At 41.5% G+C, this 13,284-nt stretch overlaps 1 protein-coding gene across 2 annotated transcripts in view; it reads left to right on the top strand.

The window, feature by feature from the left end:
* trim54 (tripartite motif containing 54) overlaps positions 1-13,284 on the top strand; it is a 71,872-nt gene that overhangs the window by 28,022 nt on the left and 30,566 nt on the right. For both annotated transcript variants that reach the window (XM_059981675.1, XM_059981676.1), the window contains exons 6-7: positions 11,144-11,377; positions 11,493-11,515. In XM_059981675.1, the coding sequence (XP_059837658.1) occupies positions 11,144-11,377; positions 11,493-11,515 (257 nt within the window). The remainder of the gene's footprint in view (positions 1-11,143; positions 11,378-11,492; positions 11,516-13,284) is intronic.

Genomic DNA, 13,284 nt, shown 5'->3' on the forward strand with positions numbered 1-13,284 from the left:
GATATAAATGGGTAATATTTGTAATGCGTCTGTACATTTGCAGAGTACTCGAAATGATGGAATGGACCAGATTACCTGTTCTAGTAGTTTTCCATGTCTGTGACTGTTTTAATATGTTGTTGGCAGTAGTGTAGAATCAGAATTAAGAATCTACCAATAGAGGGAGACCTCACCTTAGATAATACAGTGGATTCCAGCTAATTGGGCCATTGGTTAATCAGTGCAGCCATTCACTTGGACCAACTCTAAAAGAATGAAAACTGATCAGGAAAGTAGTCAGCATTTCCTTTGATTTTTTTGGGATGCCATGCTGCTTAATTAGGGACATGAGACTGGTGCCATACAGTTTTTAACTAGTGTCAGACAAGAACACTTGCGTGGCCGTTGACACTGCAGTGAACAGTTTTTAAATAGCACCAGTTGCATGTGTTCAAAAAGCAGTGATTCTTGTCACTGATGGTTGGTGAGAAATAAGATCATTCAGAACTGTTTCGCTCACTGCTTTTTCAAGCATTCAGACTTGGAGATGCCAGAAATGGCCAGGAGTGAAAATGAAACTATTTCACTACTTCATCAAGTTAAGAACGAAGAAGAATTTGAAGGTGTCAACGATCATCTTTGTTAAAAACGTGGATTTTGACCTTTAATTTTACGAAAGAAAAAATTGGCTGGAGTCACTTAGCACTTTAGCACAAGAGTGTTTATTAGATGCCTTAAAAATCAAACTTGCAAACACTAGTGAAAATTGTGAAAAATTGCCAATATTTACAAAGAGATATCTACAAGAAACACAATAATAGCTCCATACTTATTCTTGTCCGGTGTGAACTCCTCACAGCCCCTATCTCTCTCCCATACTGAGGGCAATGAACTCCTTTAATGGGCACTGGGACGTGCCATCTTTAATTATCAACAAAGTTAACTTAAGATGACGCATGACATAGAATGTAATTACAGTCATATTACAAAATAAACAGTATATAAACTAATACATACATTAAAATATCTCCATTACTAAAGAAATGGGATATTCCACTGTATATGGCAGGAAGGCACCATAAAGCCAGGTCAAGCGAATCCGCTCAATTTAGGACCCAGTTGATGCTACAGAACTGCTGGGAGGTGACAACATGAAACAGTAGGACGCTCAACACAGTCGCACACTTACAGTTAAGCACAAAAAAAGGATGAAGTTAGACTAAACTTTGGTGTCTGACTCTGAATGTATGTAACAATGCAGGGAGAGAACAGTGGGTTAATTATGAGAATGTACTGAGAAAGTGATGCACCATCAATAACTGTTGGAGACAGGAGGCAAACGATAGGCTTTTATTAGCTGCAAACGTGACCACAACATCCTGGAGACTGAGGGAGGAGCAGTGCCTCCAATCGCCTTTGTACAGGGGTCTGTGGGAGGAGCCACAGGAGCAGTCAGCAGAGGGGCGTGTCCAGACAGGTATACACATAGTTTACCACAGAAAGACATTGAAGTGCGCAAACTCACCTTGATGAGAGCAGAATGGCGCGCGTGTGTGTGTGTGTGTGTGTGTGTGTGAGAGAGAGAGAGAGAGAGAGAGGAGTGCGTTTACTGAGTGCCCTCTGTTACAATCTTGAATGTTACAATGAAAATGGATGCGATCATCAAGAGCATTGTATGAAGGCAGTCCATAATCTGCAGTAGGTGTCTGCACTGATTCTGTTCACTTAGTTCATTTACTGTCAATCAAAAGTAATGCACAGCATACACTGGGTTAATTTTTCTGTCAATAAGTATTAGGAACATGCAATTTAAACTTTAAGTTCCTTGGTGTTCTTATTTTTGGAGGGCATGTCCTAGGTAAGTGCAGTTATGGAGAAAGCATGGCCGCACTTCCTTAGGAGTTTGCAGAGATTCAGCATGACATCTAAAGCTTTGACGAACTCCCGTAGATGTGTAGTAAAGAGTGTATTGACTGGTTGCATCACAGCCTTGTATGGAAACACCAGTGCTCTTGAATGAAAAATCCTACAAAAAGTAGTAGATATGGGCCAGTCCATCACGGGCAAAGTCCTCCAATGCCATTGAGTACATCTGCATGAAATGCTGTCACAGGAAAGCAGCATCCTTAACATCAGGGACCTCCACTGCCCAGGACATGCTCTCTCCTCCCAGCTACCATCATGCAGAAGATACAGGAGCCTCAGGACTCACCCAGCAGGTTCAGAAACAGTTACAACCCCGCAACCAGAGGGATAACTTCACTCAATGTCACTTGCCACATTATTGAAGTGTTTCCACAGCCACAACTTTCAAGGACTCTGCATCTCATGTTCTCAATATTTATTGTTTATTATTTATTATTAGTATTACCTCTTTCTGTTTTCATTTGCACTATTTGTTGTCTTCTGCACTCTGTTTGAATGACCAAGTTGGGTGGTCTTTCATTGATTCTGTTGTGGTAATTATTCTACAGATGTATTGACTACTGGAAATGAATCTCAGGGTTGTATATGGTGACATATATGTACTTTGATTATAAACTTACTTAGAACTAATACATAGTTTTTTGTACTGATGTAGTACTGTATTGGTAGTGTTCTAATTTGTTCTGTTTTTCATTTAAATACATAATGCGTTACTCAGTTAAATGGCCGTTTGTCCTTTTCATACCCTTTAAATATTTCCATGAAACTTTGGCTAATTGAGGCAGACACTTAACTGGGCCAAAATGGACTGGTACCGATGTGTCCCAGTTAACTGGAATCCACTATCTCCAATTAGCTGGAAGATAACAAAGTTGATTTTGTGTGAGCTGACCCTGCAACACCGATATCGCAGAAGCATGAATTCAGATGTTACTGGACCAACTATGCTTCCTTGGAGTCAGACCTTGGGGGAAAATCTTTGAACACATAGCAGGCAAAACACAATAGTGAAAACTATGCAGCCCATAGAATCAGACGACAAGCAAGTCACTATGCAGAAAACAACAACTGAAAGATGTAAGTTGCTCCATTGTACAATCACACCTTGCCCGGAAGATTTACTCAATTATCTTAATGTGGAACACAAACTCAGATGGAGCTTGTCACCTGTCATCATAGTACCAGAAAACCACTGGAATTGAGAACAAATAAGTTCTAAGTTATTTATTGACTACAGGGTTTTTATTTTGCTGTGTGATGTCAGAGGCAGAGGTATCTTCAACAAAATTAACTTTACATCTTGAAGTACACCACGGAGCACATCTACATGAAACGGTGGCGCAGGAAAGCAACATGCATCTGCCCTCAGGAAGAAGGTAAGGGAGTTTCAGCACCAGGTTCTGGAACATTTATTACTCTTCAACCATCAGGCTCTTGAACCGTTGGGGATAACTTCACTCGCCCCATCACTGAATTGTACCCACACCTATGGACTCGCTTTCAAGAACTCTTCATCTCATGTTCTTGATATTAATTATTTAATTTAGACAATAGACAATAGGTGCAGAAGTAGACCATTCGGCCCCTCGAGTCTGCACCGCCATTCTGAGATCATGGCTGATCATTCACTATCAATACCCAGTCCCTGCCTTGTCCCCATATCCTTTGATTCCCCTATCCATTAGATATCTATCCAGCTCCTTCTTGAAAGCATCCAGAGAATTGGCCTGCACCGTCTTCCGAGGCAGTGCATTCCACACCTCCACAACTCTCTGGGAGAAGAAGCTCTTCCTCAACTCTGTTTTTTCAACTCAATTTCTTTCTTTTGTGTTTGCATGGCTTGTTGTCTTTTGATCATTGCTGGATGTGGTCTTTCGGTGATTCCATTGTGTTTCAGTGATGCAGGTGGATGCTTCCCTGGTGTCATGGATTATTGATTACCTGACTGGCAGACCACAGTATGTGCGCTTGCAACACTGTGTGTCAGACAGAGTGGTCAGCAGCACTGGGGCTCCACAGGGGACTGTCCTGTCTCCCTTTCTCTTCACCATCTACACCTCGGACTTCAACTACTGCACAGAGTCTTGCCATCTTCAGAAGTTTTCTGATGACCCAGCCATAGTTGGGTGCATCAGCAAGGGAGATGAGGCTACAGTGGGAAACTTTGTCACATGGTGTGAGCAGAATCATCTGCAGCTTAATGTGAAAAAGACTAAGGAGCTGGTGGTGGACCTGAGGAGGGCTAAGGCACCGGTGACCCCTGTTTCCATCCAGGGGGTCAGTGTAGACATGGTGGAGGATTACAAATACCTGGGGATACAAATTGACAATAAGCTGGTCAAAGAATACTGAGGCTGTCCACGAGAAGGGTCAAGCTGTCTCTACTTCCTGAGGAGACTGAGGTCCTTTAACATCTGCCGGACGATGCTGAGGATGTTCTACGAGGCTGTGGCGGCCAGTGCTGTTGTGTGCTGGGGCAGCAGGCTGAGGGTAGCAAACACCAACAGAATCAACAAACTCATTCATAAGGCCAGTGATGTTGTGGGGGTGGAACTGGACTCTCTGACGGTGGTGTCTGAAAAGAGGATGCTGTCCTTGGACAATGTCTCCCATCCACTCAATAATGTACTGGTTAGGCACAGGAGTACCTTCAGCCAGGGACTCATTCCACCGAGATGCAACACTGAGCATCATAGGAAGTCATTCCTGCCTGTGGCCATCAAACTTTACAACTCCTCCCTCAGAGTGTCAGACACCCTGAGCCAATAGGCTGGTCCTGGACTTATTTCCACTTGGTATAATTAACTTATTATTTAATTATTTATGGTTTTATATTGCTATATTTCTACACTATTCTTGGTTGGTGCGACTGTAACGAAACCCAATTTCCCTCGGGATCAACAAAGTATGTCTGTCTGTCTTGAATTTACTGGTTATGTCAGAAAATGAAACTCAGGGTTGTAAATGGTGACGTATATATAATAGATTTGCTTTGTACTTTATACTTTGTTCAAATCCACTTGTGTATAAAATGAGTTTTACCGAGCCAAGATTCCCAAAAGTACTCCGGAAAACATTATTTAATATAATTCAAATCAAATCAAGTTTAATTATCATTCAAACCATACAACTGATTGAGACAGCGTTCCTCGGGGCCAAGGTGCAAAAAATGTACACATGCATTCAAAATAGTGAGAGAGAGAAAAGTAAAGGAAATAGATACGCAAGAAAACATATTTTTAGACTAAGACCTCGTGTGACAGTCCAGTCTGTAATTCCACCGATCCAACACTGGAGGGCAGCACCAAGGGGAGAGGCCACTCCCAACTGAGCACTGATGGAAGCACCAGCTCCTCCCCCTCACTGCAGCAGTGGGCAAGCCTGCAGTTTGAGGCCTAGTCCTTGCTACAACAGAGCAAATACTACTGCCTCGCCACCAAACAAGGGAAGCAGGCCTGCAGCAATCAATGTCCAACAGGGTCTTGTGATCACCGAAGAAAAGTCCAAGCCAGTCACTCAGAGTTTCACTGCACGCTGCCTTTGTGCACCAATTCCAGTGCCTTCGAGTGGCAGGCAGCAGCACGGCCTGTGCCCAGGTCAGCTCCTCTGAACCCAATCCGGCTCCTCCCACAGCCCAGTGGACTGGCCTCCTCCTGCAGCCTGACAGCTGGCCTCTGCTTCTTGGAACTGCCAACTGGCCCTGACACCCCAGCCGGCTACCCTGAACTATGAGCAGCTCACTGCTGTGGTAACCCTGCTGTACTCATAGTTGTTGGAGTCCAGCATAGTCTCACATGAAAAACAAATTTAACAAAGGAAAAAGCACCTTTGGTTGTTTCCCAAGAGGCTGCTGACTCTACACATGTCATCATTTTGAGTTGAGAGTTAAGGGGCAAAAGTTTAGGGGTAACACAAGGGGGAGTTTATTTACTCAGAGGGTGGTAGCTGTGTGGAACGAGCTTCCAGTAGAAGTGGTAGAGGCAGGTTCAATTTTGTCATTTAAAGTAAAATTGGATGGGTATATGGACAGGAAGGGAATGGAGGGTTATGGGCTGAGTGCAGGTAGGTGGGACTAGGTGAGAGTAAGCGTTCGGCATGGTCTAGAAGGGCCTAGATGCCCTGTTTCTGTGCTGTAATTGTTATATGGTTATATATTATCTTACTGGAAAGTGAGTTATCCCATCTTCAGATCAAAAGGCCAAAGCGATTTGATTTCTCATGCCACTTTTACAGTCCCATTAGAATTGTACTTGGCTTGCATAAAAATCATTCACATGAAAAAAAATGTGGATATTTGTACTTTCGTGGAAATACTTATTATTACTCTGGGTACCATGGATTTGGCAAGTACCCAAGAACTAGACAAAGGGAGTTATTGTGAAGACTCCCAAGAAAAGAGCACTAAGTGATTGCAACAACTGGTGTGGCATCACACTTTTGTCAGTGCCCAGCAAGATTCTCACCAAAGTCATTGTCCAATGGATTATAGATGCTGTCAGTGTGTGCTCTGAGGAAAGAGCAAACTGGATTCAGGAGAAACAGAGGCTATGTCGACCAGATCTTCACCCTGTGTAACATCATGTGCACAGAGTGGCAGAGACAGCTGCATTTAAATTTTGTGGACTTTGCAAAGGCTTTTGTCAGCATCCACAGGGAGAATCTCTGATGAATTCTCAGACCATATGGGATTCTTTCCAAAGTTATCTGACTTATCCAGAGTTTCTCTGCTAATTTCACCTACACAGCTGGGGACTGCAATTTAAGCTTTGAAGTCAAGACAAGAATCAGTCAAGTCTGTGTGATGCTGGCGATATTATGCTGGGTTATGAGGCAAACTGTGAAAGATAAGCAGAACGACATTAGGTGGACTCTATTCTCTACTTTAGAAGACCTTGACTTTACAGATGACCTCGCATTCCTATCACTTACATACCAGCACTCAAAACTCAACATCTCTGTACCTTTGGTGGACAGGTTGAACTCAGAGTTAGCCAGGGAACATTTGAGACCACGTCTCTCAGTATAGAGTCTCCTCCTCCCGTCAGTGCAAATGGTGTTGACTTACCCAGCACCTGTAGATTCACCTACCTGGGAGCCATCATTCAGCAGGATGTGGGACCAAGGTCGACATCCAGTGCAGACTCAGCAAAGCTAGAAACATCTTCAGATCAGTGAGCAACATATGGAGATCAACCAAGTACATCTTCCACTCCAAAGTGAAGCTGTACCGGAGCTGCATTCTGTCCACACTCTTTATGGGTTAGAATACTGGCCCTGCCAAGCTGTCATTATTCCACACCAAGATCCTCTGTATTTTCTGGCCAAGGAATATCTCCAACCCCACTCTTTTCATTCAGTGTCACCAAGAGGACATGGCCACAATCTTCATGAGGAAATGTTGGAGACTGATTGGGCATGTGATGAGAAGAGAGACCAACTCTATCATCAAGGCAGCACTTCATTGGACCCGTGATGGGCGGAGACCAAAGACTACTTGACGATGTACCGCAGAAGCAGAAATGAGGACCGTCATGTTGTACAATAAAGAAGATAGCCAAAGACAGACAGAGATGGAGGACATTCATTGCTGTTCTAAATGCCAGTGGTGCAACGGGCAGTAAAAAGTAAGTTTATTATCAAAGTACATACAGTATCTGTGACAATATGCAACCCTGAGATTCATTTTCTTACATCCATACTCAATAAATCCAATAATCATCATAGAATCAATGAAAGACCACACCTACAACCAGTGTGGAAATGACAACAAACTGTGCAAATACAAAAAGAAAGAAATAATAAATAAGTACTAAATATTGAGAATATGAGATGAAGAGTCCTTGAAAGTGACTCAATAGGTTCAGTGATGGGGCAAGTGAAATTGAATGAAGTTATTCCCTCTGGTTCAAGAGCCTGTTGGTTGAGGGGTAATAACTGTTCCTGAACCTGGTGGTGCGAGTCCTGATGCTCCTGTAACTTCTTCCTGATGACAGCAGCACGAAGAGAGCATGACCTGGGTGGTGGGGGTCCCTGATGATGAATGCTGCCTTCCTGTGACCGTATAGATGTGCTCACCGGTGGGGAGGGCTTTACCCGTGATGTACTGGGACATTCACTACTCTTTGTTGGATTTTCTGTTCAAGGCTGTTGGCGCTTCCATATCAGGCTGCGATGCAACCAGGTATGTATGATGTACTTTCCACCACACATGTATAGAAGTCTGAGATCATGGCCCCTGGTTCTTCACTAAGGCAAACAACCCCAATTAGAAACTAAGAATTCTATTGTTTAAATGAGGTTTCTTCCTATCCTTCTACAATCTATCCAATTTCTCTTCATTTACCATCCCAAGAACTAGTGCGATGAATTTTCAGCACAATCACTCTATAGCTAATGTATATATTTGTTGGACGAGGAGGCCAACACTGATCACTGTTTTCCAGGTATGGTCTTACAAAGGCTCTATTCAATTAGAGTGACTTGTCTCTGCTACTCCATGTAAATTCAATTGCATTGAAGGCAGGCATATTATTTACCTTCTTAATATCCTTCCAACCATATTTGTTTATAGTGGCTTGAGTACAACAACATGCAGACCCTTTTGGACATCATATTTCCCAGACTCTTGTCATTTAAAAAAGTCTAGTGTAGACTTTTCCACACAGTATTCCATCTGCTATGCTGTTGTCCTCACACTCAGCTTGTACACATCCCTTGAGTTCTGTTAGCATTCTCACGGCATCTATGCTTACAGTCTGTTTTAGTTACATCAATAGATTGAAAATGTTAGTTCCCTCGGCCAAATTGGCCACATCTTAAAAACACATTTTAATATGAATAATGCTTCTGGTCTTCCCTTTTTGGAATTGATGTTTTATGCAATATTTACAATGTTTTATTCACAGAATGTGGCTGCTATAGATTAATTAATAGTCTAATGTAAACAAGTCAGCCACATACATCAATTTACTGAGTGAAGTTATTCTAATATAAGCTTATGAATTTTAAAAAATTAGATTTCTCTAAAAAAGTTCTAGCATGTCGATCACAATCAGTACTTAATATGGTTTCTTCATGTTGTGTTTGAACTTTATAATCTTCAGCCTAGTGGTTGAAGATATGCCAAACCCAAGAGTCTGTTTTTATTGGGGGTGGAAGTGTGGAAGTTGTTTCTTTTAAAGTCCTTTTGCAGCAGTAAGTCCAAAACACTTTACAGCAGTAAAGTCTTCTGACATGTACTCGCTTCTGAAGTACAAAAAAATTACATTGTAAACTCCTGATAAATTTCCCTGCCGTGTCTGGCATTTAACACACAAGTCATTGTTCAACCTGATAGATGATGAGCTGACGGTGTAGGTAATGACTGAAAGGTACCACTCGTTGCAGGTTCAACGGGTTCCTGATTGCAAATTTATATTTGCTGAAAATGATTAATTGAAGTGTGTTTGAAGAAAGTTTTCCAGGTAAATCTAGAATACTTGGTGCATAAGCCACAATAATCTGCCTCGCACGAGCAGTTGATCCTAAGTATCAAGAAGTACCTGTCATAGAAGAAGGGTTAGAGTGACAAATGATGTTAAGGCACTTTCCTCTTCTGAAGATGTGAAGCATTATGAAGCATTATGAGAAGCATTGTGAAGGGATGATAATAAAACAAAAGCCCCCCAAGCTCTTTGTTCAATTTTTCTATGAGGGCCAAAGTGGAGAAAGGTGGAACTTCATAAGGAATTAAAATCTTGACCTTGTTAGATATTCATGTTGAACCTCCCAGCTAGGTCACTGATTAGCAACTTTAAAGACGTTACTGCTTTGGCAATTTTTGGCCAAGATCGTGGAATTTGAATTAATTTCAATAAATTATTATAACATAATTAGAATAAATCCAAAACGTGCTTTGGAGAGGAATACAATTTCTCTGCAAGCAAGTTTTTCATTGCACTTCTGCATATATTTTTGCAAATGATAAACTCAACTTTTGCTTTGAATTGTCAATGTTTCAGATCAAAACCCTGCATCAGATATAGCTTTGATATAGTCTTTGTATTAATCTTTTTAATGATTGTTAATTGTAATCCCTTTTCATGCAATTTCCCAATTTTCCCTATGAGCTAATGTCACATAATTTCATAGTTAGCTACCAAAAGTGCGAGTGGTAAATCTGTATTGTACTTTTGTTGAGGTCATCTGTGACTTCAAAGATTAGCACACTTGCTTCCTTGTCTTGAAAGCCTGAGTCACACTCTTGTGGCCAAATTAATCTGTTCAGCTGTGGAGCTACTGCCCAACAGAACCAGAGGTCCAGGTTCAATCCTGTGTCGACTTGGCATCTTCCTCCCTGTGACTGTGGGGTAAGCTCCATGTGTCCTTCCACACCCCCCCCCCCCATATTCAAATTGAACTAGTCAAAAGCTGCATCTTTAATTATAATATTGTCAAATAAAACAGACTAACACACAAAATGCTGAAGGAACTCAGCAGGTCAGCCACCATTAATTAATTAACTACTTGTTTGTTTGCTTATTTATTTTCTCCTCTATATTATGCATTGCATTGAACTGCTGCTGCTAAGTTAACACATTTCACGACACCTGCCGGTGCTAATAAACCTGATTCTGAGGGACAAACAGTTGACGTTTCAGGCAGAGACCCTTCTTCAGGACTTCATGGGTTATACAACTGTATGGCAAAGGTGACATGGAAGGAGATACCACCATTGGTTTAGGGCCCTGCCAGCAATGGAAAGTGGCTGCTCCCTGAGAAGTGTCCCTGCATTAGTAGGATTTTTGTAGTTTCCCCCTCAACCTCTTGTCCACGGACCTTTACCACTAAGGAAGTGCTTTGAAAGTCACTGTGGCAATGTACCACTTGTAAGCTGGTTTGCAACAGACCAGCTACCAGCCTGAGTTATCCTGCTCTGTATAAGTGTACTATCTAGTTACTACTGAACAGTTGCATTATCGCTTCTATTGATGGCAGATGTGTGCAAACCAGTTTGAGAAATGAACCTCCCTCTATATGCACTGAACAGAACAAGAAAAGCTGCCTTTAAGAGATTCCAGTACAGTACCATTTCCCGATGGGTTGGTGGTCATGCTCGGGAAGGGGATGCATTGTAAGCATCAAGAAATTTGGTATCAGTGGTGCAGCTTTTGATGCTCTGTCCATCGTAAAATGCAAGTGTTTGACTCTACCGGTCCATCCCATGCACGCCACAAACAGGTGCTCATATCTTTTGCAGGACAACAGCAGAAGACAAAAACAACTCCTTTGTGAAAAATTTGACGCTCTGTATGCTATTCTAGAAGAGAGGAAAAAGGAAATGCTTCAATCTATAACTCGCGAACAGGAGGAGAAAGTGCAATATGTCAGATCGTTGATGAGGCAGTATGGAGATCACCTGGAAGGAGCCAGCAAACTGGTAGAAACCGCCTTGCAATCTATGGAGGAACCGCAGATGGCAGTGTTCCTGCAGGTCCGTCTATCACTGGCCAATATGTTTCCCTGTTGTGGATATACAATATTATTGTGGGTTGTTTTTACAGCAATTTGCAATGCAATTCATTTTAGTGCATCTCTTCTCTTCACAGAACACAAAACAACTGATCAAAAAGTAAGTCAGCTTCTAAAGAATGGTTTCAAAACACCTTTGTTTCTGCTGTAATAGTTCTTTGCTAATATTTACTTAAGCTAATCTAATCTTTAGGGAGAGTTATGAGTGTGCATTTCCACTTCTATAACTTTGCCAGACTTTAACCCAACCTCAGGCTTCTGTCGAAACCTGCACGCTTGCTGGTGTTCCCTAGGCATTACACTCCTTCTGTCAGTCTGCAGCTGACACGTGTGTGCAGTGCGTCTGTCTATCAGGATATACCTCATAAATTTTGACTGCTTTCCCTTCCAAGTGAGGGTGAATAAAGTTGCTGATATCTCAGCATATCAGTAACATTCCTACAATGTGGAAACAGGCATGGCTCCTCATTGATGCAGACACAGAATTATTCTTGTGCTCCAATTTCTTTTGCTAATTAATATGGTTTCCGACTGTAGGGTAACAGTGGTTATGTCTGGACATTCTTACTGTCTATTGTAGCATTCTAATAAATGGAAGCATGCTTTTCATTTAAGTGAAATTTGCTGTTGCTACTATAATTTTTTAACATCACTCACAAATTTTGAAGCATTTGCAGGGATGTGGGGCCAGAAGAGGCACTGTCTTGATAATTTTTGAATGTACATATGTTGATGTGCAGTATACATCCATAATATACACTTGTTTAAATTAGTGATAAAATTTAACTTCCTGTTAACTCCCTGCTGACTCTATCTTGATGGAATAAGCACCGTTTATGTCAAGTACCGTCAACATTTAGGTGGCAGGGTTGGAGAAGTGTCTCTACTAAAGGGGGTGTAAACCGTTCCTTCCCTCTGCTAACCTGTAGGTAGGTCACCCTCAGGCAAGCTATAGCACCTGCTTAGCCCTTCAGTCAAGGTCACATGAAGCCATGGAAGCAGGTGGTGGATGGTCATTTGAGCAGCCAGTACACGTGGTCCTGGTCATGTGACCACAGACGCCAGACAGACAACCTCTGAAGAGTTTTGATAATAGCTGAGATCACCCATCTTGTAAAGACACTGCCCAGAAAAAGACAATGGAAAACCACTTATGTAGAAAAAAATTGCCAAGAACAATCTTGGTCATGGAAAGACCATGATCACCCATGTCATACAACCTGGCACATAATGAATGAATGAATGAACGAACCACAAATGTACATATGGATGAAAAAAATTTGCCTCTTCTAGGATGTTAAATTAAAACTGATGACTTTCTAACATAATTGCCATTATCCTACAATGAAAAATGGTATAAGCAAAGGAAATAAGGTATTGCACAGAAATAATGAATCTTAAATTAGTTATCTTCCCCAGTCAGATAAGGTGTTACCTGCTAGTTCTACACTTGAAAATGAGGTGAATACTTGAAAAGAAGGGGGTCTATTGAAAGGTACTGTAAAGTTCAGATGCAACTGCACAGTCAGGGCATCAGGCTGATCACACTGTCTATGGCCACCCTATAAGAATGTTGACTCCCCAAATATTTGATCAACAGTATTACCTAACAATAGAAAATATCTTCAGCAGACTGTATAATGTATAATTACATATAATTAAATACTAATCAGCTTTACACTGGGGTAAGATTCTCTTGTTAAAGCTGGCTATTACTGTGACTGGGTTTAAAACAACTAAAGGTTATTTGTATTATAATACAACATTGAGATTGTATATTAAACATTTAGATAAAAGAGGATGGCTTATTTGTCTTAATGCCAACTCAGTCAGAATCAAATTGGCTATGTGTAAACAATTAAATGGTAA

The sequence above is a fragment of the Hypanus sabinus genome, chromosome 10 (genome assembly GCF_030144855.1).
Source record: "Hypanus sabinus isolate sHypSab1 chromosome 10, sHypSab1.hap1, whole genome shotgun sequence".
NCBI lineage: Eukaryota > Metazoa > Chordata > Chondrichthyes > Myliobatiformes > Dasyatidae > Hypanus > Hypanus sabinus.